Genomic DNA, 27,432 nt, shown 5'->3' on the forward strand with positions numbered 1-27,432 from the left:
TGGGCACCTGATTGCCTTTTATTATTCTTTAAACCATAAATTTGCTGTGCATTCTCTTCAATATGTAAGCTAATTATCTAATGACATGTACAGCTGTCTGGGGGAAAGCTAACAATAGATCATGGAAGAGAAATAAATGGCATGTTAAACGGGGGGGGAAGTACAGTGTTTGGAAGAAACTGGGAGATTTGATATGAATGGAGCATGATGGAGATGAGAATGGAAGTGGAAGACTAGAAGGGTACATCATGGAAGGCTTTGAAAACCACGAGAATTGGGACCTGTGTCTTGCATGCAAGAGACTTAAGGAAGGAAATGACATAACCGCTTTGCATTTCGGAAAGGTAACTGGTAGTGGGGTGGGATGTAGCCTGGAGGTAAACCTGGGGCAGGAAGATCTGTTGGGAGGTTGGAAATGTGAAGCTACAGTAGCAATTATGCGGATGGGGAAAAAGGATTTAAAAGATTTTTGCTGTGGAACTGGAAGAACTTGGTTTTCACTTCGGTATTATATTCTTATGGAGAGTTTTGACTCCACCACTGATTAACTCACTTAACATCACTGAACTTTAGTTTCCTCATTTGTAAAATGGGGCTGAAGATTAAAAAGAAAAAAAATCTACTGAAATAGTTTGGAGACTCAAAGACTGTGAAAGTGCTTTTTTGTTATTTTCAGTTAATATGTATTGAGCACTTACTCCCCAGTCTGGTCACTAAACTCATGAAATTCAGAGAGAATGAGAATTAGTGCCCTCTGGGAGCTTATGGGTGTGCGGTAGCGGTGATTTCTGCAGGGGATCTAAGGAAGTGCCCTTGCAGACACTGCCACAGAGAGTGGGGAACCTTACTGAGGGCACCACTCTCTGCTTGTTAGTTCTGATCTCTTAATACCTGGTGGTTAATGGTCTCAGGTCTGCCACCCCACATTTTGGGTGGAGCCTATCTGGTTGTTTAGCCGATTACCAGGCAGAATCTCTCACGTCAGACTACCTCTTCTAGTGTTTGGTCAGACTGTGAGTCAAGGCCCACCTCAGTTCAATGATTTCACCTGCACAAAAATCAGCCTAATGCTGAGTAGGGGCTACGGGTGAGACAGTGTGAGCTGGAAAGAGAAGTTGGTCATCGTGATTGGCATTGTTGGTATACTTAGGACTCTATGAAATACCTCTCATACATATGAAATCTTGAGGTAAGAGTGCAAGGCCCAACCCATAGAGGGCAGTTTCCCATCTAGGGAGCGTTGAGCCCATCCTGGGACTGGAGGATAAATACCAAATTCAGAAAGGCCATCTTCAATTTGGCAGCCCATTCTCTGAACAAGTAAATGGTCACCTTCCAGATAGGCCTCGGGAAACTATATGACTCACTCTCTTCAGGCCCCTATAGAAACCACACACCAGTGTGACTGAGCAGGGTTTCTCATCTGAAAGAATCACCTGCAGTACTTGTTTAAAATGTAGATTCCTGGGCCCTACTTCAGACCATGAGCCAGAATCTCTGGATATGAGACTCTGCATTTTATCACCTCAGCCAATAATTTTTATGTTACAGTAGTAACAGCTTTAACTAGCTGAGGAAGTGCACACGGATCTGAGGCATCGGCTGGCCCCCAGGTCCAGGGTCCTCTCAGGGAAGGTTGAACACAGTCTATTCTGTGCTCTAGCTAAAAGGATGGATTTGTAAACATATTCTCTCCTTTGCAAGATACTTCTATTTTGGTTATTGTCACTGCTGAAAAACATCAGACTCAAAATGGAATTCAGTTACTCGTTACTAGTCGGGTGACCCAGGACAAGTGAAATTTTTTAAACTCTGATTTCTCAGTTTAAAAACATGGGTAATACATATGGAACATGCCCAGAAAAGTGTCTGGCACACAGTAGACACTCAATAAATGGTAGCTGGTATTGTCACCACAGTCTAAAACTGCCATAGTCTAAAACTCTTTGGGCCTGCAATAATATTTCTCCTCTGGGTGGCAGCAACAGCTTGTGGAGATGCTTTTAGAGCAACAGCAGGAAAAGAATTTTAGAGTGGGAAAGGATCTATGATTTAGTAACTCAACATTTCATTTTAGAGATGATGAAACAGGGGCCTGGCAACAGTTAGCTAGTGACAATACGAAGATTAGAACCTGAAGACGACAGTAGATTTTGTTTAAAAGGATTTTACTCTTGGTTTGGTTTGAGGGACAAAAGAAATGTTTCTGAGCGTAAAAAAGAGCTCTTGAGAGTGACTGCCGAAAAGGATGCTTATTGTTTTTATACTTTGTATTTAAGGCAGTATAGCCTATTTTCACCATTTTTCTTTATACTTATCGAACAATTTCAAGGTGAAAATATACTATTTTGAGAGGCAGAGTCTTAGATTCAATAAACATGGTGTGAGCCTCGGCCCTGCCACTGACCATAAGCCTAGGCTGGTTACTCACTCTCTCTGAACCTGTTTCCTTATCTATGAAATTAAAATTGTATGGGGTGGCTGGTTAGTTCAGTTGGTTAGAGCGTGGTGGTAATAACACCAAGGTTGCCGATTCGATACCCGCCTGGGCCACTGTGAGCTGCGCCGACTAAAAAAAAAAAAAATTGTACCTACTTTGCAAGGGTTGTCACGAGGAATAGAAATAACAAAGGTAATGAATCTAGCATGATGCCTGGAACACAGGAGGTTCTCAATACTATTGTTAGCTAACATTTATCGAATGCCAGCTACATTTCTAAGGACTTGACCTGAACTGTCTCATTTTATCCTTAAAACAACCCTCTGAGCCAGGTACTGTTATTGAGCCTCAGCTTTCCGGGACATTAAATAGCTCATAAATGGTGGCGTTGGAATTCACACTCCAATAGTCTGACGTCAGTCTGGGGTCCTAACCCTGGACTACCCTGCCTCTATTTGCAAATGTTTTTATCCTTGATCAGGAAATGTAATGTGTTAGGCTTTAGTACTCAGAAAGGAAGAAATGGGAGCACATTTTAACCGAGCACACATTATATGCAGGTACTGTGCTGGACTATTTCAAAACAATTGTCTTATTTTAGTTACTAGGTAAATATTGTCTTTATTACCTCTAAGAATTCATAAAGTTTTCTAGAACCCCACAGATTTGTTTTGCTTATTTTGTAGTATATTAATGCAGCTCTTATGTTGCAGGATTCTTTACTACTGCTCTTCTTTAAAGGTAGATTATCACATTGTTTACAGAAGATACATGAATCAGATGCTAGGTTGGCAGATGGTACCTTCACTCAGGAACTTTTATTTTAAAAAGTTAATAATGGACAAACATTAACTTACCCAAGAAGTTAAAATACTGTTTCCATTAAAGAAGCATTTTTGTGTGTATATTTTTTAAAAGTTTGATAGTAAGGGAAAAGCAGTGGGGGGATTATCAGAGACACAATTTTGAGGAAAGGCTATCATAAAGAGTTTGTAATATAGCTCTCATAAATATAGGAACTCTGAAATCTTAGAATTGGAAAGAACTTAGAGATCATTTAGTCTAAACTTGGACTCACTTTATTGAGAAACTACCCAGAGAGAGGAAATGTCTTGCCCAAGGATAGAACTCAGGTTTCTTAACTCCCAGATGACAGTCATTAATTATAAATAACTGTTTGTAATAATTGTTTAATAGTACCTATGTAGCAAGCTATAGAAGAAGTCATATCTTTCTTGGGCAGTTCCAGAATCCCCACTGCATATCTGATCCCTGTAATCCAGTGTGGTATGTATTTGACACAGACTGTCTGGCAATGAGAAAACAATATTCATTTTCCATCTTGTGTCTCAGCGTAATTTGATATATTATATCACTGCAATCAATTGTACCCTGAGAAGCTTTAAAAAGATGGTATTCCAAGAATTGGTATTAGTGTGAAAAACTAAGGGTTTTGTTCCTCTTTCACTTTTTCACACATCCACAGTTCTCGGGGGGTAAAACAGGGGTAATTTACTCTGGTGGTCAAGGGAAGGAGGCATTGTAAATGGTGGGAAGAGCACATAAAAAGGCCTAAAGGTTTGAGACATAGTGTGTTAGGGGTCCTTTGAAAGAACCAGACCTGCCCGAGCCTGTGTACCTTGGACTTTAGTTGGAAGACAGTGGGGAGCCATTGAAGGATTTAGAGCAGGGTTTAGGGCAAGATTTAAAACATGAATATAGTTGCTTCAAATATTTTTTTAAAATCGCACAATAACATATGAATATATTCTTACATTAATTACAACACTAAATCTAAAGCCAAAGTTCTCCTTTACCAACCCTTCCATCCCATTTATTCTCAGAGGTAACCACTGTTGTGTTTGGTGTACATACATGCATAAAAGATATATCTAGGATTATTTTATATGTGTGTTTTAAAACAAATATTACCCTGTCAAGGGATCAATTTGAGAGGTAGAGCTTGGGTTTGGGCAATATTGAGAGCCAGCTGGCCATCTGTTTACTTTGCTTGGTGTTCACAGAGTATTTTGTGAACATTCCAGTTTTTAAGTAAGATTCTCACCCAGGGATTGGTGCTGTGGGAACCATCTGGTAGACCCCAACCACGACAGCTGCAAACCCTCACAGCCGTATCTACAAGGTCTGTCTGTACTATGGCCTACTCTGGGTCAAAAGTTTGCTTCCTGCAGTTGTGCAATTATGGGACAGCTGGAATCCTCATATTAAATGTTCCTTGTTCGTCTGAGGGAATGGACAATGTGCTTGCCATGTGTTATGGAACAAGTGAGGATTCAAACATAACCATGGGGTCCTTTTCTAAGGGAAACAAAACATTATTTGGGGTTTGATCTTTTACATTTTTAATAAAAGCATATATGTAACAAAACACATCTATATATTGAAGTGGTTTTTCATGATCAATACTCAAGTTAAACATTATTATTACCAAATTAACAGAATAAAGACTTCTAATATATTTGGGCATATGCATAGCTTACCTCTTATTAGGACTGTTACTAAAGTGAGGTTTGGGGGTGTGGGATCCAAGGAATGTTGTTTTTAGGAATACATGTGGATAGATTTATTCTCTCATTAATTCATTCAGTATACATTTAGTTCCTATTATGAGCCTAATCATTTCTAAGGCACTGGTTGAATCACTCTGTGCCCTTTGCTCTTTAAATTAAAGTTCCCAGCCCTCTTGGATAGATACATAATGTAACAAGTACCTATAATGTATTTTACATACAACCAGTGATTTTCCAGTTATTCCACTCTTTAAACTATTCCAAAGTTCTGGGGAAAAACCAAAAGGTTAAAAATCTTCCATGGGAACATGCCCTATACACCTTGGGAAATTTTTGGGATTTGTTCAAGCTCTAGACGGGGACCCAAGGATCCTGAACAGGAGGGCATAGGTCATAACTAAGGATGCAATTTACTCGGATTTCCCCTGACCTTCAGCCAATAAACAGTTGCCTGGGTTAGGGCTAATTCAAAGGCATTTAAACAGGGTACAAGCTTTTCCTAAAACAGATTAGGGAGAAGCACTTTCAACAGGACCTTGTTGCAGGATTACTAAAAAATTCAAACAATAAGACTTAACTGTTATTCAGTTGTATACATTCTTTCAGCAAACCTGGAAATACTTTACTAAGAGTCGTGACATTTGCAACATATTGCTTAAAAATGATTATAAATACAAGGTGTGATTGAAAAATATAGTGAATGTTTAAATTTTAAAAATTTATTACAGTAAAAGATATATTGCTATTACTCCCCCCTCAAAAACACTTATCCATCGTTCTTGCCACTTTCTGAAACAGTACTGTAAGTCCTCTTTCGTGAGTGTCTTTACTTCATCCTCCATCATGACAATGCTCCATATCACACATCACTTCTGGCAGGGCAATTTCTGTCAAATAAAAACATTATGGGTGTGTCCTCATCCACCTTATTCACCAGATCAGGCCCCATGTGACTTCTGGCTCTTTCCCAAAGTCAAAATGACCATAAAAGCTAAACGTTTTGAATCGATTCAGGACATCGAGGCAGCCATGGCAGCACAACTAAAGACACTCACGAAAGAGGACTTCCAGAACTGCTTCAGAAAGTGGCAAGAACGATGGGATAAGTGTGTTCGAAGCACGGGGGAATATTTTGAGGGGGATCAATGGCAATGTGTCTTTTACTGTAATACTTTTTTTAATTTAAACATTCACTGTATGTTTTGATCACATCTCGTTTATTAATATTCTCTATTACTTTAAGGGAAAGTGATGGAGCTGGAGAAGCCTTGGGAGCTGTTCCCCGAAAAGCTTCCAGAACGTCAGCACAAGTCTGGAAAGAGAAGTGGGGGCGTTCCACGGGTGGACTATGGAGGGTGTCTGTAGCTGTGCCAAAGACAAAAAACTTACCAAGAGAGTATACAAAACCCTGCTCACCCAAGCCTGCTTTCTCCCAAGTGGGAACAAATTGAAGGCAAAGGCAGGTCCCAAGGAACCAAGTGCCCCCTCCTTCCACTCCGATAACCTCTCCCTCCGTACCCACGTCTGATAGGTGACCCAGAGCTGACCCAGAGGCAACTCGGACCTCCTCCTCCTCCCCCGCTCCCCCCAAACACCACCGAGATGGATGACGGTTTCCCAACCCGCAGGAATAAGCAAGAGCCCCGGAATCGTCTCAGCCTAGTCACCAACCCGCCCCGTCGTCATAGTGACCGCCTGAGCCCCGCAGCCCCGCCCCTTCCTCGCGACGCGGCCCCACCCCCTCCAAACCCGGAAGTGTGAGAGTCGCGCCCGCTACGCGGAAGGTTTGGGAGGAGGGAGCGCGGCGGCCCAGGCTCGCTCCGCCGCGCGCCCCGCCCCTCGGAGGCCGGCCCTCCCGTGCGCCCCCACTGCCTGCTTTGCCTGCGGCTCCTGAGCCCTGCGGCCACCGGCCCCGAAACGGGCTCTGCCGCCTTCGCGGCCCGCTCCTGTACAGGAGGGAAGAGCCGCCCTGGGGAGGAAGGAAAGGGACGTGGGGGCGGCCACGGCAGGTGAGGGATGGGCGAGGCCCTGGAAAGCGGGGGTGTGGTGTGTAATGTGTATGGGGTTGCAAGTGGGTGTGTAGGTAATATGCGCTACTGCCTCTGTTGTGTGACTTTGTGAGTGGGCCAGTCCATGTGACCATGCACGTGATCACGTGTGTGTGTGTGTGTGTGTGTGTGCGCGCGCGCTCTAGTCTTGAGTTCATGGGGGTGGTCGGTGTGCCTGTGACTCTGCCTTTGTGTCACCGATGGGACTGGGAGACGGTGGGGGGCGCTTGACCTAGGCATACTCCTGTAATCCTATTTTGGGGCTACACTGCTGCAGCCCAGGAACATGTTTTCCAGTAAATTTAAGAACTCTGAGCAGAGGCCAGTTATTTTAGAGAGTGTGCCTCAGTTTGAAAGTGACAAATGTCTTTGTCATTGCTGAGTAGGGCCAGGGGGATGAGAAAAGTAGCAGGGCTAGAATGTCTCACTTTTCCTCTTTTCGTTTTCCTGGGGAGGTATGAGTTCTGCATTTGTGCTGCTTCTCCACCTATGGTGTTCCAGCTCCTGTTAGCACAGAGATTCAAGAGACTGAGGAGTAACTTAATAGCTGTATGCAAATTTCTAAAAGCTTTTATACCAAGACAGAACACAAAATGAGGTGGCACAGAAGAAATGTCAAGTAGGCAGCTTTTCCTCCCATGAGATTTAGAAGATAATGGAAAAGGTTCATGAAGAAAAGAAAGATAAAGCTTCCCCTAAAGAGATCTAAAAGGATGGTTATGTCGTGGTATGGTAAGGTACTGGAGACTTGCATTAAAAAGCCTAATGCATCACCTAGAGACTCTCAGGTTCAACATTTTATTATTGCTGATATTAATAATAATCACAGATTGTCCATATGTAGATCAACTACAGATAGAGATAAAGGATCAGAAAATCTCTGACTAGTTAAGCTGGTTATGTGACACTAGTTAAGCTGGTTATGTGACAGACATTTGTCAAGGTGATTTCATTGACTGTAAACTGGCAGGTTCTGTTGAGATGCAGAGGGATAAGTGCTGGTGATTCTTCATGCACACTCACAACTGGCAGTTTTGTTGTCAAGCAGCACATGGGCCAGAGAGGATAGGGTGTCCGAAGCATCCCTGACGAGGGCTTTCCTTAGGCAAGATTAAGGCTAATCTCTGCAGCTCTTTCCCTACCAGCATGAACAGGTGCTTTTGTTTTAGTGAAGAATTGTGAGAGATCAAATCAGTGCTGAACTCTTGGCTCACATTCTTTCTTATTTCATACCAACCAGTTTGGTCACGATCTCAGTTAACCTTTTTTGCCGTATACAGAATGTTCCTCTTGTGACTTGGAAAAGTATACCCCTTTAGTGGATGAAAGAGCTGGGAGAACAACTTCCTTTTCATATCGCCCACAGCTGTTCTCCCTTTGCAGCAGTGAGCTTTTTTTTTTTCACTCAGATGGCAGTTGGTCATAAGCAACATTTGGTATCGATCTTACCTTTCATGTACTGCCAAATTAGCACAAGTGTTAAAATCACTTGCCTCTACAAAAATGTAGTCACAGTTGGGTGGAATCTCTCCATCCAGTAAGATTAGCTATAAAATGTTATGATACTGGGGTAGTTGTGAATAGTACTGAGGACTGAGAGGTAAGGAACGTATTTCTGTTTCTTGCTGTAGGAAGAAGTGGATGACAGTCAATGTGTACCTGTGTGTGATGTGTATTTGTATAGTAGTTTTGTTTGTACATTGCAGTTGATTCCAAATTACGAATATTTTATGCCAAATTTGGTAAATCTAGAAGGAAACTTTCCAGCTTTAATTAGCTAAGGGGTTTTTATAAATCTATTGAGTAGAGTTTTTGTTTTTTCGCTAAACATGTTTTTGATATTTCCTCCTGTAAAATGTAATTGTTTATAATAATGCAATACTAGAAAATGTCTCCATTAGGAATTATTTATATGATATAGGAATATTTCAAGTCTATCCAGGTGAAAAATATTCCAGAATATGTGCTAGTTGCTTTTAATTAAAAGCAATAACCAGCTTTTTTAACATGTTAGTATTTAAGAGAAAATGAATATACAAAGAATGATTTTCTTTATTTCAGTATGAATAATAACTATGTGCACAACTGATTTTCAGTATAAGACTGGCTAATTTGCTCGATATTTTAGAGCAATTTACGATTTTAACAAATTTTTCTGAAAGTATCATCCTAGCCTTGAGAGAAGAGACCACTATTACAATGCAAGGTTGTAAATCAAATTTAATATTGGATGTCTACCCTTACTATCTCCTTGGGGTTCAATTTAGTAACCCCCCAAGGTTAGAGGTAACATTTGAGACTACTGAGTGCCCTGTGCTCCTGAGGGAGAAGTGGAGGGCCAAGGAGGAAGAGTTCCGTTGCGTTTAGAATCCCCTGTCCCTGGCCACTCCAGAGAAGCCCCTCTAAAATGACAGTTCCGAGTTCAGCCCATGAGTTCAGTTCTAAGATCTTGAATTTATCCTATCCCTGCTAGGAAATCCAGACTTGCCCTGGGGTAGAGAACAGGGTACGATGCATGTGTTTGAATCCTTCCAAAACCGATGGGTGGAAGTTCCTCATTTGGCAATAAGAATCTGCAACAGGGAACTATAATTTCAGGTTCCTGTTATGACATCACATAGATACCTAAGCAAAGAGGGGCAGCCTTTAAATTGATAATACTCAGCCAGTTTAACGCCATTCGTTGCCCGGGTTAGAAGGGACTCTAGGATTGCCTAGTTCAATCTCGTTAGGACATCGTCACTTATTTAGTCAACAGATAATGCCTGCTGGGTGACAAGCACTGTTCTAGGCCTTGGAGATACAGTGATGAAACCGTCATAGATGAGACCACAAGCCCAAAGAAGGTCGGTGACTATTCTAAAGTCTCAGAACTCTAAAGGCTGGAAATTACTAATCTCACAACAAAAGACCACACATTTTTTTCAAAAGGCACATGTTTTGTTGCTAGTTATAGTGCCTTCAAGCCTACCCTGGTATCTTACAGATCTTTCAGAGGACATGATACCACTTTTAATCACATAAATGTGAACAACAAGTTTTCCTGTATTTTGCATTAAGAACTACTTGTGAAGTTCTGAAATTATGTTCTGCTAGAGTTAGACTTACGGCCCTTTGCTAATTGATCAGGAAGCAGGCTTACATGAACTCTTTAGTGTGAGTGTATGCTGTTCCCTATAATTCTGTCAGACAGGAACATCTTTATTAAAATGGGTTAATAAGATACCGGGAAAAGACAGATGATGGAATTGCAGTTTTGAATCACTTACCTAGGACAGGTGGTCTGATTTCAGAAGAGACTGCCATGTATCTGGTCCTAGGTTTGCAACAGCCATGGGCCCTCCGGTAAGTCATTTACATTTTCTAGACCAGATCCTTCTTCTGGAAGAACTAAGGAGGTCTGAAAAATTCTCCGGTAAAGTAGCCATTTCCTCAGTTTTACCCTTTAAAGTATGTATTGTTGGTATAACTAGACCAGACTCTATGTACATGTACTTCTGATGTAAACATGAATTCTTGACGTGAAACCACATGCTTTTATTTCAGGGGTAACCTCCATTTCAGCTAATCATGGGAGAGATTAAAGTCTCTCCTGATTATAACTGGTTTAGAAGTACAGTTCCCCTTAAAAAGGTATGTATGGTTTTATTATACCCCTTATTTGCAAAATCTTGTATTGTTTTTGTGTGTGATTTAGATGTTATGTCTTAGTGTTTGAGAGTAAAGGTTATTGCCAAGTATCATGACTCAGTCGCAGAGCATAAAGTTCGCCCCTTCTGTGTCAAGTACAGCCAACTTTTGAGACTCATTCAAGAGTAAAAGCGAGTATAACAATACTCATTTTATAATTGTCTTTACATAGTCAAGCAAGCAAGAATATGTGTACTCCTCTGTATAGTTTAGTGGAAAGCCGGTCAGACTATTATAAAGCATTTTCCTGTTCCTCAGATTTAAGATTTACAGTGGGTCACATTATAGATCCTCTGTTTGCAACGATACATTCACTCTGCCGTAGGCATCTTCTGGAAACTTTATTTGCATGGGATGTCCAAAAACTCCAAACACTTATATTGAAATTTGACTATTGACTCTGAGTCCCAAATTAATCCTGAATGTTTGGGGATCACACTAGACAAAGGTTGTTCAAGCCACAGAGTAAAATCTTTGCTGATCCCCTCGCAAAAGTATTAGAGTACTCTGATCTGAAGATCATCTGTGTCTCTGTTATTATATTGTCAGGGTAGACAGCTGTTGGAAGTATCATGCAAATTTGGATTAATAACACAACTACTCTCCATATTGTAATTTGAGATACAATTTTCCAAGTATAGACAGAATACCTGCTATATACCTGGCACTATTGTAGGAAGTCTCCAGATATCTTTAGTGCTTTCAACAGTTTAACAAAGTGAGTAGTGGTGTGCCCATTTTACAGATGAGAAAACAGGTTCGCAGAGGTTAACATGTTAAAGGTCAAACAGCCTAGTAGAATCTGGATTAAAATCAAATTAATCTGGCTTCAAAGCCAGAAGTACTTGGCTGTTTACCAAAGGGAGCCTCCTCCCTTCTTTCAACCTGGGAAAATACTGCCCGTGCTAAAAGGAGAATTGGCTCCTGGAGTCCCTCTACCTTGTTCCATACCTTCAAGTTAACTTGTGTGTGCTCCTCTTGATGGACTCACTCAGCAAAGGGATCACCATACCCCCACCAACACAAGCTTATCTAAATATTCTTAGAAGCAGTTATAGGAAGTTGTTTTGTTGATGTGATTTTCTCCAGTTGTCAGGTCAGTTTGGTCCGCAAGTAATGATAATTTTGCTTGAAATTTTGTGGTGCTAGATTTTAAATTGTTTAACAGATATTATGTCTTCTGAAGGAATTCTGATCAAATTACCATTCAAAGAACTCTGAGAAAATTGACGTGATAAACAACCTGTATTTATGGCTTGTATTTAGAATATACTATATCAATTAATAAAACTGGGAGACGAGGGAAGAAGAAAAGAACATGCCATTTTGTTACTTTTCTTCCAAATTGGATTATTGAAATAATTTTCTAGAACATTTTAACAATCTGACCATCTTTTCTCATGGATTTTATTACAAGATTGAGAGTTACTGTGCACTCTCAAAGGTCATTGAAAGTTTTTTACCACAATCCCAGCAAAAAAAAAACCATGAAGAGCAAAAATGTGAGTGGCAAAATACAAAGGGCAAAAACACAAGCATGAGATACTATGTGTGATCCGTAACCTGGGGATATACAAAAGGGCGTTGTCAGGGCCCTCTGTACTTTGCTTTGCCCTTGTGGTCTGCTCCCCATGACACCAGTGACCCCGGTTAGTGTGCCACCACCCAGAATGACACCACAGAGCCCCACTGCACTGCCAGCTGGGAGATCTCAGAAAATAGAACCTGGAGGCCTTGAACTTTTTCATGTAAAATTAGGATAGGTGCTAATTTGCATTGGCAAAAGTTCAAACAGTTAATGTACTTTTCCAAATAGCACCAAAAGTCAAAGAAATCAAAAATTAATATGTCACAATAATAGCTAACACTTACTGAACACTCAGTATCTGCCAAATTCTGTGCTGAACATTTGACTTGTCTCGGCTCATTTAATGCACATTGTTTCCCCCATTGGGTCAAGAACCATTAAATCAAGAAGGTTTCTGATGACCTTCCTCCTTGCCACCCACTTTCCCCCCAAAAAAGCCAGTTTTTCCTGTGTGCACTCCCTGCATCAGACTGAATAGTTTGAAATATTTCCTGGGACAGTGACACCTACTCCTGAAGCATCTCTTGAGTGGTACCATCTCTACCCAGTTTCTCCCTAGAGCCTGGAATCTTGTCTCCCCCTCGCTCCCCTATTCACACTCTGACCCTGCTGATCCCAGCCTGTCCTCTGGGCCAGCACTGGAGAATGACTCTGCAAATTGCCTTCCTCTTACACACATGTGCGCACACGCACCACACACACACATACAGAAGAACTATGAGTAAGATGCCAGGTACAGAGTTTATTGTTTCATGGTAAACAAAATCGACTTCAGATAATCATAGACGGAAAGGAAAATTAAAAATTGATAGAAAAAGCAGCTCTTTGGAAGAATAAGAAGCAATTCTGTGGAATATTTCCGTAGCACCGAGGGAGGAAAAGGAGACCAAAGCAGTTTTATTATACGTGCTAGTCTTGTGTGATCCCCAGTTACCTTTTAACAAACAAGGCAGAGATATTCAAGTTGTCAATGAAATTATAGTGTGAAGTTAACAATACAAAAACCAAATTCATAAGGCTCTCCATTTTTTCTTACAATTTTGCCTCCAGATTATCGTGGATGATGATGACAGTAAGATATGGTCGCTCTATGATGCAGGTCCCAGAAATGTCAGGTGTCCTCTCATATTTCTTCCCCCTGTCAGTGGGACTGCAGATGTATTTTTCCAGCAGATTTTGGCTTTGACTGGATGGGGTTATCGGGTTATAGCTGTAAGTATTATTGATTCAGTATTATAATTCAGGTTCATATTTTGTGGGATTTTTTGTGCATCGGTTTCTAATCAACAATAGCAATTGGGCACATTTTTCATTGAGGTAAGATATTGTTTTCCTTTTTTAAAATGTGAAATAAAGCCTTTTGAAGGAAGGTAGTGTGGTACACAGACATACAAGTACAGCGATGCAGTTGACAAACCTCTCTTGGAAGCCTGCTCTACTCCCAGCTTTTAAGTGCATTCTCTCTTGTAAAGTTCTCACAAGTCTGGTCAGTAGGAAGCATTGCCCTTGTTCATAGATGAGGAAACTGAGGTCCAGGCCATTTTAGTGATGGCTGAAGATCACACAGCCAATAGGTGGTAGAAGGAGAACCAGGCTCAGTGTTCTGACTCCATTTCCATTCCTCATTTATTACACCACTGCTTCCCGAAGAGCTGAGCATGGAATGTTAGCAAAGGGATCTGCAAAGGGATCTGCTAACATCCAGGTGACTAAAGCCTTGCTTTAATGTAAATCTTTGACAGTTGAAGTGAGGTTCCTTAATTAGTTCATGTCCTTAGCATTTGGTTAAGAACTTTTTGGTTTCTAATTGGTTTTTTTATTACCGAATTGAGTCTAAATCGTTGCCTATTGGTCACCCTTGAGTCTCCTGTGGGAGAAAGGTATGGGTGGGGAAGGCACTGTTGTTTTTGGCATACCTCGACTTGACAACGGAGGTTGGCCTCCTAACTTCTGAGGAAGGAGAGACACTTTTGCTTTGGAACTGGAAGTTTCTGAGACCTGGAATGTTAGCCTATAAATAGTACTTCCTGTGGGACTACTGCCATTATTATACATTTATTTACTCTCTAAAGGAGAGAAAATGTGGGCCAGATCGCTTCTCTGGGAAGGTAACCAAAAATTTTCGTGCGATCACCACCAGCTGAGGTCACACAAAACAAATCCAATTCCTCTTCTTCCTGACAGCCCTTCTCTTTCTTGAGAAAACTACTTATTATCAGCACTGCCCGCTGCCTTCCTCCCAGGTCTTTTCTTCTCTGGCTGAATGTCTCCAGATTCTTGAACCATTCCTCATAGGGCATGTTTGAGTCTCTGCAACATAATCCTCTCTCGATCTGGGTTTTCAGTAATCCCTCTTTGTGGACAGCATTCCATGAGAACAAGGTGGTAAGTGCCCTGATCCCAGCCCTCTGCAGCCTAACACATGACAGCACCTTTCCTGGTGGTCACTGTTGGTCAGCCAGGGAGGGGAGACGGAGCCGCCCCCAGGGGTCTGTCGTCCTGTAGAGCTGACTGTTTATCACTCCAAACTGGCTGGTCACGCTTGCCTTGCCTTCTAGCTGGATGTTTCTTCTTGCCCTCAAGCTTCTTGATGTGGACTTTCCCTATTTCTTTAGCTAAATAATGAATCAAGAAAAGGCCAACAGTATCTTCAAAATCACTTTGTCCTTAAGATTTGATCACAATGCCCAACCCCATGAGGTTTTGAAACTGATTAGATATTTGTTAGTATCGAGCAATTAAAATGCATGGATCCTTTTTTCATTTAAATTTAAATGAAAATTTTCGTTTAAAATGTGAATCTATAATTCACACGCAGTTCTAAGAAATAATACAGAGAGCTATTCCTTTCACACTTTGCCCAGTTTCTCACAATGGTAACATTTTGCAAAACTCTATAGTACAACATCACAATCCAGGATTTTGATATTAATATAATATAATCCACCCTTCTTATTTAGATTTCCCAGTTTTACTTGTACTTAGTTGTGTGTGTGTGTGTGGTAAGTTGTATACAATTTTATCACCTGTCCAGAGCACAGATATTTTTTAATTAAAGATTTTATAAAATATCATTTCCCGTGCCGCCTGGTGGCTCAGGCAGTTGGAACTCGGTGCTCCTAACTCCGAAGGCTGCCGGTTCGATTCCCACATGGGCCAGTGGGCTCTCAACCACAAGGCTGCCAGTTCAATTCCTCGAGTCCTGCAAGGGATGGTGGGCTGCGCCCCCTGCAACTAAGATTGAACACAGCACCTTGAGCTGAGCTGCCGCTGAGCTCACAGATGGCTCAGTTGGTTGGAGCGCATCCTCTCAACCACAGGTTGCCGGTTTGACTCCCGCAAGGGATGGTGGGCTGCGCCCCCTGCAACTAGCAACAGCAACTGGACCTGGAAAAAATATCATTTCCCTTTCTTTTAGGCTATCATTTGACGCAGATTCTCAAATTTTCTGCTAGGGAGAGTCTGTTCTCCATCCTGTCTCAAAATAAGAGAATCTTGTCCATAAATAGGATTTTAATATTATGTTGGTGCAAAAGTAATTGCGGTTTTACAGTCATTTTTAACCTTTTAAACAGCAATTACTTTTGCACTAAGCTAATAGTAAAAGTCACACATTACATGAAGTTTGAAATTATTCCATAATTTACATGGCAGCATTTATTCTAATGATTTGTCAATGACAAAATGAATCTTAAGTATTAAAAAAAGCCTGTCAGATGGGTTTTACATGTAAATAAAGAGAGAGGAATTCTTAGATGACAAGTCTGAGCTCTCTAGAAAGGACTTAGTGACTTGTATTTCTTTTTCTTCCTCATCATCAGCATAAATAGACAGGCTACGTAGGGTCAAGCACCACACTTTTTTGGTCACAAATAAAAGTTCAAGAAATCAGACTGACTAAGTCGATTGGAAAAAAAGGAGCAATTTTATTGAATACTCCCTTAAAGAAATGCTACCAGAAAAAGGGAATTCTCCTTATAACAGACTTTATTTCTGGTTCTCCTGGGCCATAATTCAAAATGCAATTGGATTTAAGGGAAAACCATATTTCTTTATTTGGATGAGTTCCGCTCACTCTATGCACCCCAAACCTCAGAGTTTCTTGGCAATTTGGAAAGGAAATTGATGTGAATTTAAATTGTTATTCACATGATATCACTAGAATGTGCTTACTTTTTATTCTTCTTAAAATTTGTCTGTTAAGTAAAATGTGAATTTTGAAGTTTAGGAGAAGAGGAGAGCTTATTTTCATGTATTTTGAATAAGGAGCAAAGCTTGAGCAAATGAGAAATGCTATTATGAGAGTGCTAAATTTTTCACATATAAAGGTGTGATCAAAGAGTACAGTGAATGTTTAAGTAAAAAACAAATTTATTACAGTAAAAGACACATTGCCATTAATCCCCCTTAGAATACTCCCCCTCACTCTGAACACACTTATCCCATTGTTCTTGCCACTTTCTGAAGCAGTTCTGGAAGTCCTCTTTGTGAGTGTCTTTAGTTGCGCTGTTGTGGCTGCCTCGATGTCCTGAATCATGGAGTATTGTCATGATGGAGGTTGAGTTACCACACATTTTAAAACACACCTCTCTCAACTGTAGCTCACCCGACTGCACCAAACAAGTTGAAACTTGTCACACACTGTTACTAAAGTTCAATGCAACTGCTTCCCATATTGAAGATCCCTGCCTTTCCATTGGATGGCACTCGGCAGCAGCATTCACCATAATTTGTGATCACAACAGAAAGACTCCATGTCACACATCACTTCTGGTACGGCAATTTCTGTCAAATAAAAACATGGTGTATCCACATCCACCTTATTCACCAGATCTGGCACTGTGAGACTTCCCACTCCTTCCCAAAGTCAAAATGATTCAGGACATTGAGGCAGCCATGACAGCGCCACTAAAGACACGAAAGAGGACTTCAGAACTGCTTCAGAAAGTGGCAAGAACGATGGGATAAGTGTGTTCGAAGCGAGGGGGAGTGTTTTGAGGGGGATTAATGGCAATGTGTCTTTTACTGTAATAAATTTTTTAAATTTAAATGTTGACCATATTGTTTGATCACACCTTGATGAGTTACATTTCACCTTTAGATCTTTTAAAATAAATTTTGAATTTTATTATTTCAGTTGCAATATCCAGTTTATTGGGACCATCTTGAATTCTGTGATGGATTCAGAAAACTTTTAGACCATTTACAGTTGGATAAAGTGAGTACCCTGAAACTAATTACTTGCACATGATTTTAATGCAACATTTACATTGTAAAGCCTGTTGTCTTTTATGTTTTAATAACAGCTCTTTTGAGCTGTAATTCACATATCATACAATATATCCTTTTAAAGTGTATAATTCAATAGTTTTTAATATATTTACAGATATGTGCAGCTACCACCACAGTCAATTTTTTTCACTCCAAAAAGACACTCATACTCAGCAGTCACTCTTCCCCCTCCCTCCCCATGTCCCTAGCCCTGGCAACCTGCTCTACTTTCTGTCTCTATGGATGTGCCTATTCTGGATATTTTATATAAATGGAATCATACAATACGTGGTCTTTCTGACGGGCTTCTGTATTTTAGCATAAAGTGTTCGAGGTCCATCCGTGTTGTAGCATGTGTCAGTACTTCATTCCTTTTTATTGTCAAATAACATCTCATTGTCTGGCTATAGCACATTTTGTTTATCTATTCAGAAGGGTCATATCTACTTCTGTCTTTTGCAACCTCCCTGCCTTTTAAAAGGCGTACACATTTGGGTTGTTTCCAAAATGTTAGGCCATTATGAATAGCACTGCTATGACCATTCATGTACAAGTTTTGGTGTGGACATATGGTTTCAGTTCTCTTGGGTATGCAGTGGAATTACTGAATTATAGTTTTCTCAAACATAAACTGCTAAGTGGTTTTGTTTTCTAATGTAATCTGTGAACAATATTTTTTAACTTGTACAATTTGTGTGCACAGTTGTATTATTTTCTTGACGGGATGTATAAATTCTATTTAAATGCAATACTTCCTAATTTCTAACTACTGTAGGTATTTTAGTCTATTGACTAGTAGTGGCATCCTATTCTATGGTTGGTGACAGTTGAAACATTTTTTTTTATATTTATGTTCAGGATTGATCATTGTTTTAGGATCCTCCTTGTGTTTGTTTACAATTAGGTTCATCTTTTTGGAGCTTCTTTGGGAGGTTTTTTGGCCCAGAAATTTGCTGAATATACTCACAAGTCTCCCAGAGTCCATTCCCTCATCCTGTGCAATTCCTTCAGTGACACCTCTATCTTTAATCAAACTTGGACTGCAAACAGGTAAGAACGTAAACGTTTGGCTTAAATTCTTACTATTTTTGTTCAGTGGAATTTCAAAAATGTTGGCCTTTGGTATTTTTGTTTTTTGTTTTGGTGCACCAGGAAAGAAAGGTCATATCTACTTCTGTCTTGTGCTACCTCCCTGCCTTTTAAAATTAGAAACAGTCACATTTGCAAAAGAAAATAATTGAGTGAACTCTGAATTCAACTCTAAATTATTGTTTAGATTTGTTTAACATACACTCATATGCTCTTACAGTTTTTCTTCCATGCGTATGCAACTAATCTTGTGTTCTGCTTGTTCCACTTATTATTTTGTGTAAACAGTTCTGTCTGTTGACTAAAACAGTTTCTTTAGGCATTTGGCTTCTCCCGGTTTCTCATCATGTTCTGTTGTAAATCTTTGTACAAATTACTTTTTTTCCTTCTCTTTCTGGGTTACTTCCATGAGATATATTCCCCAAAATGGAGGGACTAGAGCATTTAGTCTGTCAGCAGATATTCTGCACGTCTTGACACTTAATGTTAGTCTGCTTTTCAGAAAGACAGAAATGGTGGAGTATTTTGTGGGGCAACCTGCCATCCTTTCGTTGATTTTGTCATTTTAATTAGTCTGATAGGTATCTAACGGTACCTTTAAGCTGACTTAAATGTGCGTTTTTTTCATTGTTAGCAAGGCTAGGCTCTACCCTTAAAAAAAAAAAAACCCAGTGACTAAACATACCTATCTAATCAGATTGATTTTCACATAATGTTATAGGTAAACGTTTTCATAATTTTCACATCTACTTAAGATTGTACTCTTATTTATTTGTTTATTTTTTCCAATATCATCTTAGGAGTTCACTTAGCATTCGCACAGCAATTTCTTATATGCATTAGGTACAAATGCTTCATGTCCAGATGATGAGCTAAAACTCATTGATTATTTTTAATGTTATGATCGTTAGAAGCCAAGACTCCACCCACTTTGTGCTCTTGCATATCAGCTACTTTTTATCAAATGTCCGAGAGCATACTGTGTGTCACACACAGAGGCTGCAGGGGTGAGCATAGCCAACAGAGTCCACCCCTCACAGAGCATACGTCGGCATCAGGCCATTAGAAGATAAGAAAGCTGTAAGAGTCGAGTGGAGAACTTAGAAAGATAACGGAAAGAAGGCTGACTGTCCTTGTAAGGGAAGCTCAATTTCCAACAAGGCTGTTCCACTGAGAATAGGCATCAGAAGGTGGTCTCCACCTTTGATAAGTCATTTTCAGATTAGTCTTAGAAAACTTAGTGTTTACCGTATATAATGACTCTCAACATTTGTAATTAGTAGAATAGATATGAACCAAAAGTCACATAGAAATACATAAAGATTGAATTACCTTGAATTAGCCCAGTTGAATCTAATAGTAGCAAATGGGGGGGAAAAACGATAACTCTTTCATTTTGCTATTTTGAAATATCAGTCAATCCAAAGGTGACATAAAACTGAAGGTTCATATATTAAGTTTTCAGTTTTCTAAAGGAAATAGTATAGCCTTTGGATATAAGGCCAATTAGAAAAAAAAATCTTGGAATCAACAGAATGTCTTTTGAATATTGCTTATAATTATTTCAAATCTCAAATAGAAGTTGTATTGTATTAAACCATAACTCTTCGGGAGCTCGGGAAAGTGTATATAAAAACAAGATGCTGAGCTCTTTGAAAGAAGGGCCTAGGTCTCTTTATCTCTAGATCCAAGTACCTACCTAATATAACACTTCATGAATGAATATTTGCCATTCACATATAGTCTTGGAAGTTTAAATGATCAGGTCTTTGTTTTACAGCTTTTGGCTGATGCCATCATTTATGCTCAAAAAAATAGTTCTTGGCAACTTTTCATCTGGCCCAGTGGACTCTGTGATGGCCGATGCCATTGACTTCATGGTGGATAGGGTAAGGATGGGGGCGCTGGGCGGGGACACGTTGTGCTGGTATTTTCCTTGTCTGCTTGGTTCTTGAAGATACATCTGTCTCATTGAGTAGGTAACAGAGGTGCTCGTTTAGCAGTCTTCCATATTAACTTTAATGCACCCAAACAGATATTCTTGCTGGTAATCCATCAGATTCACTTGGGGGAACTTTCGAAAATACAGGTTCCAAGGCCTCACGCCTGACCATTAAACTGGAATTCCTGGGCGTGCAGATCTAGGATCGCTGTATTTTTACCCCACTCTTCCTCCTTCACTTCCCCCAGGTCAATCTTGATGTAGCAGGTCTATAGGTGCACATTTCGGAACTATTGAGCTAGATGATTTTTCTCAGGACACATCTAGCTCTAAGATCTCTTAAAAATGTATCTGTCATCTCTGAGCTTCAGGAATTGCCTTGCCGCCCACAGGCACCTGGTGGAAGTGGCAGTTCAGGTTGAAGGCTATGGAAGGCCAGGTTTCCACAATAAAAAAATGCTACCACCCAAGAGGCCCAGTTCATAGTCTCTCAGATACATTGTGTTTCCTCATTGGTGACCTTTCTGGCCCCACCACACATGATTCCATCTTTATAAGCACAAATATTACCTGTGGATTTAATGGAAATGTGAAAAACAAAATTAATTCAAAAACTTTACCTGTGTTTCTTTCTGCAGCTAGAAAGTTTGTGTCAGAGTGAACTGGCTTCAAGACTTACCCTGAATTGTCAAAATTCTTATGTGGAACCTCATAAAATTCGGGATATCCCTGTAACCATTATGGATGTAAGCTTCCTTTTAAGTAAAATAGATGCTTTACCTTTCTAAATGTATGTGTCAAGAGCCTCCTCAGAATTATTTTATAATTTTTCAGTGTTCTTCAAATGCTGCCTTAGATTTTTTTTTAAATCCCCCACCTTTATAATTCCAAAACAATCTGTTTATTGTTTATCTAATATTTTTCCTGATAGAAAGAACACCATTGATATCAGGATAAATTTAAACAAACATGGTAGTTCTTACCCATTTTGGTGTATTTTTGCTATTGTTATCAACTGATATTGTACTTTAGCTATTACACATCTGGGCAGGAAAGAGAAGGTACCTCAAAAGGGCAGAGAATCAAGAATTCCATAAAGTCTAAATAGTACAAAAGTTTGCTTCTTACATTTTTCAGTTGTGATAAAATATACATAACAAAATTTACTGTTTTAACCATTTTTAAATGTACAATTCATTGCCATTAAGTACATTTACAATGTTATACAGCCATCACCATTATCCATTTCCAGAACTTTTCATCATCCCAAACTAAAACTCTGTACCCGTTAAACAATAACTCTCCATCCCACCCCCTCCCAGCCCCTGGTAACCATGATGTAGCGTGTATCAGAATGTTCTTTTTAAGGCTGAATAATATTCCATTGTATGGATACACCACATTTTATTTATCCATTCATCTGTTAATAGACATTTAGGTTGTTTCCATCTTCTGGCTATTGTGAATGATGCTGCAATGAGCATTGGTTTACAAATACCTGTTTGAGTCCCTGCTTTCAATTTTTTTGGATACACACCTAGAAGTGGAGTTGCTGGGTCATGTGGTAATTCTCTGTTTAACTTTTTGAGAAACCATGATACCATGTTCCACAGTGGGTGCACCATTTTACATTCCCACCAGCAGTGCACAAGGGCTCCAATTGTTCCATATCCTCACGAGCACTTGGTATTTTCTGGTTTTTGGTAATGGCCATCCTAATGGATGTGAGGTGGTATTTCATTGTGGTTTTGGCTTATTTTTTAAAAAATCATGTAACTATTTTGCCTCATAAATGGATTCATTCCTAAATTCAAATAATGTGGTATTTTTAAAAATTGATTTTTGTCGGGAAATTATCTATTATATAAGCCTGTAAACAATAACTTCTTATCATTCTGCAATACAATCCCTACATTCTGACATTTACCATGACACAGAACAAGCTTTTCAGGACTCTCAGTGAAACATTTGCTCCTCAGTGCATTTGATCTGTTTGCTCATTTTTCAAAACTGCCCACTACTTGGATACATGATCATGGAAAACTGTCTATAAGCTTTAGCAAGTTGCAGGTGCTTTTTTTCTTTTTTTTTTTTTGCTGCTTTTTAAATTACTTTTTTGAAAAATGTGTTTTTGTATGTGTATAAACGTAAGTTTTTATGGGCATTGAAAAATGTCTAGAATCATATGCCCCAAACTGCTATCAGTGGCTCCACCAGGAAAGTATCTGGACTTTTTCTTACACTCTTTAAATTTTTTGGATTTTTGTTTACTGAGCATATAGTATTTATGTAGCTATATTTAATTAATAATAAAATCAGAAAGTTCTTTTGGAGTTTCATGATTTTTTTGGAATTGTCATTTTTAATAATGATTGTTCACTATTAATAGTCTATTAATTTAGTTACCTAGGTTTGAGGAAAAAGGAAATGCATGGCAGAATTCCCCCCAAAGATAACAAGAGACATGCGACAGTATAATGTGTAGCTAACATCTTCCGTTGGAGTTAGAGTCACCAGGGGTCAGCAGGAGCAGGTGGCCCAGGCTGCACAGGGGTTCAGTGGTACTTCTTCATGAGAAAGAAATGCTTGGGGTGGCACTTTCCATCATGTGAAAAGAACATATTAAAACACTAGTAGGTTTCAGCCTTATCTTTGTTTTTTAAAGGTATTTGACCAGAGTGCACTTTCAACTGAAGCTAAAGAAGAAATGTACAAACTGTATCCCAATGCCCGGAGGGCTCACCTTAAAACAGGAGGCAATTTCCCATACCTGTGCAGAAGCGCAGAAGTGAATCTTTATGTACAGGTAAGTCCCAGCGTGGAACCCAGAGCACTTTGAACCCAAAGTGTATGGTTTGAAATACAGAGCTTTTTTTTTTTGGATGGTGGAGTAAGAGAACTATAGAATTCTCCGTAGGAATGAGGCATTGACTTAATAAAGGTGGTTTACATTAATAATTTATAGGAGAATTTAAGCAGGTATATTAGAGACACCTGGGTGACTCTCTGCCCACCATCCCTTTTCCAAGAAAAGTAGGCTCACCTCTACACACTGAAGTAACCATTTGGTATGATGTGACTTTGCCTCCTGGGTACACAGTGAATTCAGTCAGAGCAGGACACCAAACCTCAGTGGGGTAAATCGGAATCCCACGAAGAGACTTCTTGATCTACGAGTATTTTTAGTACATTAAAAAAAAACAAAAAAACAGATCTTCTCATAAGCGGCCTAAGGCGACCTCTAAAAATGGTTCACTATTCTCCACCTAGAGAACTCCATAAAATCATGCAAATCGAGAGGTTCAAATCTTCGTGTTCACTTTAAGAACACTGGTGAAATTGCCTAGACCATCAAGGGTATGCATATCCAAAAAGCCACCAAGTATCTGAAGGATGTCTCTTTGCAGAAGCCGTGAGTGCCATTCCGTCATTACAATGGTAGAGTTGGTAGATGTGCCCAGGCCAAACATTGAAACTGGACGCGGGGTTGGTGGCCCAAACAGTGTGGAATTTTTGCTGCACGTGCTTAAAAATGCAGAGAGTGATGCTGAACTTAAGAATTTCCATGTAGGCTCTCTGGTCACTGAGCACAGCCCGGGGAACAAAGCTCCCAAGATGCAGCGCAGAACTTACAGAGCTCATGGGCGGCTTAACCCACACACGAACTCTCCCTGCCACCCTGAGAGGATCCTAAGGGAAAAAGAGCAGAGGAGGCTGCACAGAAGAAAAAGATACCACAGAAAAAACTGAAGGAACAACAACTTATGACCAGGGAGTAAATTCAGCATCAAATAAATGCTAATAAAAGTAAATGTAAAAGCAAAGCAAACACACACACACACATACACACTAACAAACACCATCTCTTGATCCTCTACCTAAATGGATATTAGAATAGTTTGAGAAATGAGTGCTTTGGCAATTTGGCAGGAAGAGTCAGCAGCCTTAAAAAAGGTCACTTGCTTTGATCTTGTCATCCACTTGTGACAGTGGATCCTAAGGAGAGGATCCTAAATACAGAAACCTTGATGTTGAGCAGCTGGTTGGCTGAGGTGGTTAGAGCGCGGTGCTCTTAACAGCAAGGTTGCCGGTTAGATCCCCACATGGGCCATTATGAGCTGCGCCCCCCACAACTAGATTGAAACAACTACTGGACTTGGAGCTGATGGGCCCTGGAAAGATGTACTTAAATAAATAAAAGTTTAAAAAGAGGAGGGGAGGGGAGAAAAAAAAGAAAAAACCTTGATGCCTAGAGACGTCCATCGTGGTGCTCGGCAGAACCGCAGAGGCGGAAAGGGCCTGACTGGAAGTAAGGGGCGAGGGTGAACACTGACTCATGCAGCAGCATGCTGCCACTTAAGATGTTTATGAAGAGTTGGTAGGAACTTGGAGGGACTGGTTATATATTAAATGAAGAGCAAAGATCCTAAATGAAGGTTTTTAAAAAATACACCTTGGACTTTTCTGTGTTTTCCAGCTTTTCTCTAATTAGTATATATAACCCTGTAATTTTAGAAGCACAAAATGTATATTATGGTGACGTTTAAAATAATGATCTGCATTTCTACAGATACATTTGCTGCAATTCCACGGAACCAAATACGCAGCCATAGACCCATCTATGGTCAGTGCCGAGGAACTCGAGGTACAGAAAGGCAACCTTGGCATCAGCCAGGAGGAGCAGTAGCCAGGGCTTTGGCTGGCAATGATGAGTGATCCCTGTACAGTCAGTGGCGTCAGTGCCTGCCCGTTGGCCTCTCGGTTCGGTTTGTCAGGCTCACCGGTTATCACTGTGTTCGGAATAGGACTGTCATCTTCATGACAGGCGGCAGCTCTTCTCAGCCAGTGTAACTGCTCCCTGTCTGTTTTTTTAGCTTTTGAATTTGAAGAGGTACTTTTGAAGACTCCCTTTTACGAATTGTGAACATTTTGCTACCAAAAGTCTTCCTCACTATGTTCTTATGTGAATGTTTATTTCTAAGGTTTGGGATTTTGTGGGGTTTTTGTTTTTCCCTTGTCTTTTTTTTTTTCTTTCCTTTCTTCCTTTCTTTCTTTTTATGTTATTTGCTGTAAATGCTGCATACCCAGATTGTGTATCAGAAGGACATTGGTTATTTTTATGCTTTCTTGATTATAATCGTTACCAGTACCAGGATGGTCATCCTACAGTTTGTTCGCCTGTAAATCAACTACTTCTAATTTCCAGATAAACAAATTGTTTTCAATTTTAGCTGTTGTCTTTCTAGCCATTACAGTCATTTGGAATAAAAACTCAGTTTCAGTGAATGGCTTTTGTGGTTACTCTAGCTGTCTGACTGGGCTGCACAGGTAGGACTTTCTGAGAAGCAGACCATGTTTTTGTGCCAATTTGGTATGACTTTAGGTAAATTACTTAATCTCTCTAAAAACTCAGTTTGATCATTGTAAAATAATAGTAGTTATCTTTTATTGAGCTGCTACTGTGCGCCAGGTACTTTTAATACCTTCTTTTTCGCCCCCTCAGTGCAAAATTTTAAATACACATAGAGAAAACTATGTTCCCATCACCCGTCTTCAAAAATTATCAACTCATGGACAGTCTTGTGTTGTTTCTCACCCTATATTCACTTCTTCCACACATACTCCCATCACTGGATTACTTTATAGCAATTTCTGATACTGTATCATTTCATCTGTAAATATTTCAATATGGACCTTCAAGAGAGAAAATACCCATAACGCCATAATCACACTTAAAAATTCACCAATAATTCCTTCATATCATCTAATATCCAATTAATGTTCCCATTCTTAACTATCTCATAAATGTCTTTTTACAATTGACTTGTTCTAATCAGTTTTCATACAAAGTTCACACTTTGTATTTGATTGAAATGTCTCTTAAATCTCTTAAAGTATAAGTTCCTCCTCCCTTTTTTTTTTTCTTACCATTTGTTGAAACAGGCTTATTTGCCCGACAGAATTCACCAGTCTGGATTTGGCTGATTGCAGCTTTGTGGTGTTCTTTAATTTGTTTCTCTGTCGCTGGTATTTCCCATAAACTGGCAAGTATATCTAGAGGCTTGATTAGGTTTGATCTTGATCTTTCTGGCAGAAATGCTTCATAGGCAGAGCTGTGTGCTTCCCATTGGGACACCTTACGAGGCACGTAACTTCTGTTTGTCTCTAAGTTGTTGAGACTGCTCAGTGGGTTCAGGTATTTTTGGTCCGATCTAGTCATTGGAAAAGTCCCCTGAAGGTTTCTCTGCCACTGCTGATCATTGCACAGAAGCATCATGTCATCAGGGGTTACAGAACAGTGACAATACTCTTAATTTTTATTATTCTGTGTCTATTAACTGGAGTTTGCTGATTAACACACACACACTCCCTCATCAACTATTTGGTTTTTCTTAGGTACAATTTAGATAAAATCAGCTTTATTTCCTTTAAGTTTTCAGGATATTGAGTGGGCCCTACTTTACAGATTTCATCCCCACCACAACCCTGATTTAAACTTTACAGGTGAGGTCATGGAGACTGGGACAGGGCCAGAGACTTGCTTGGCATCACACAGTAAGGACAGGCGCTGGAATGCCAAATTGGGTCGGACCGTCCCTGAGGCCAGGGATCTTTCCATGAGGGCCAGTGTCTTCTCTACCTGTGACTTGACAACTGTCCTGAGTTACGGAAGCACTTGGTAAACCGTGAAGGCAGGGCTTGCTGTTTTTAACTATTAGCATTAAGGCTTCTTGGAGGCTGCCATAGTTTCACCGTGTGTGTTTTGACTTCCCAGCAAGCAGGGGCCTCCTTTGGGCAGGGCCATGCCACACATGGTCAGCAGCCCACACCTC

At 40.0% G+C, this 27,432-nt stretch overlaps 1 protein-coding gene across 2 annotated transcripts; it reads left to right on the forward strand.

The window, feature by feature from the left end:
- The first annotated feature begins 6,718 nt into the window (after positions 1-6,718).
- SPG21 (SPG21 abhydrolase domain containing, maspardin) lies at positions 6,719-25,885 on the forward strand. Of its 2 annotated transcripts, XM_019748690.2 has the most exons (9): positions 6,719-6,980; positions 10,566-10,652; positions 13,348-13,509; positions 17,435-17,515; positions 18,473-18,618; positions 20,438-20,546; positions 21,238-21,345; positions 23,265-23,405; positions 25,170-25,885. In XM_019748690.2, the coding sequence occupies exons 2-9, from the start codon at positions 10,590-10,592 to the stop codon at positions 25,284-25,286; spliced, it is 927 nt and encodes a 308-aa protein (XP_019604249.1). In that variant the 5' UTR covers positions 6,719-6,980; positions 10,566-10,589; the 3' UTR covers positions 25,287-25,885. The 2 variants fall into 2 exon arrangements, with proteins under 2 accessions (XP_019604249.1, XP_019604251.1); XM_019748692.2 differs by lacking the exon at positions 13,348-13,509.
- Positions 25,886-27,432: the final 1,547 nt, after the last annotated feature.

Source organism: Rhinolophus sinicus, linkage group LG03, assembly GCF_036562045.2.
Source record: "Rhinolophus sinicus isolate RSC01 linkage group LG03, ASM3656204v1, whole genome shotgun sequence".
NCBI lineage: Eukaryota > Metazoa > Chordata > Mammalia > Chiroptera > Rhinolophidae > Rhinolophus > Rhinolophus sinicus.

Bases quoted from the DNA above. Each gene is read 5' to 3' on its own strand.
- SPG21 (XM_019748690.2), top strand. From the start codon at position 10,590: ATGGGAGAGATTAAAGTCTCTCCTGATTATAACTGGTTTAGAAGTACA. The intron at 17,516-18,472 runs GTGAGTACCCTG...GTTTACAATTAG, and splicing joins ACCATTTACAGTTGGATAAA to GTTCATCTTTTTGGAGCTTC. The intron at 21,346-23,264 runs GTAAGCTTCCTT...TGTTTTTTAAAG, and splicing joins TCCCTGTAACCATTATGGAT to GTATTTGACCAGAGTGCACT.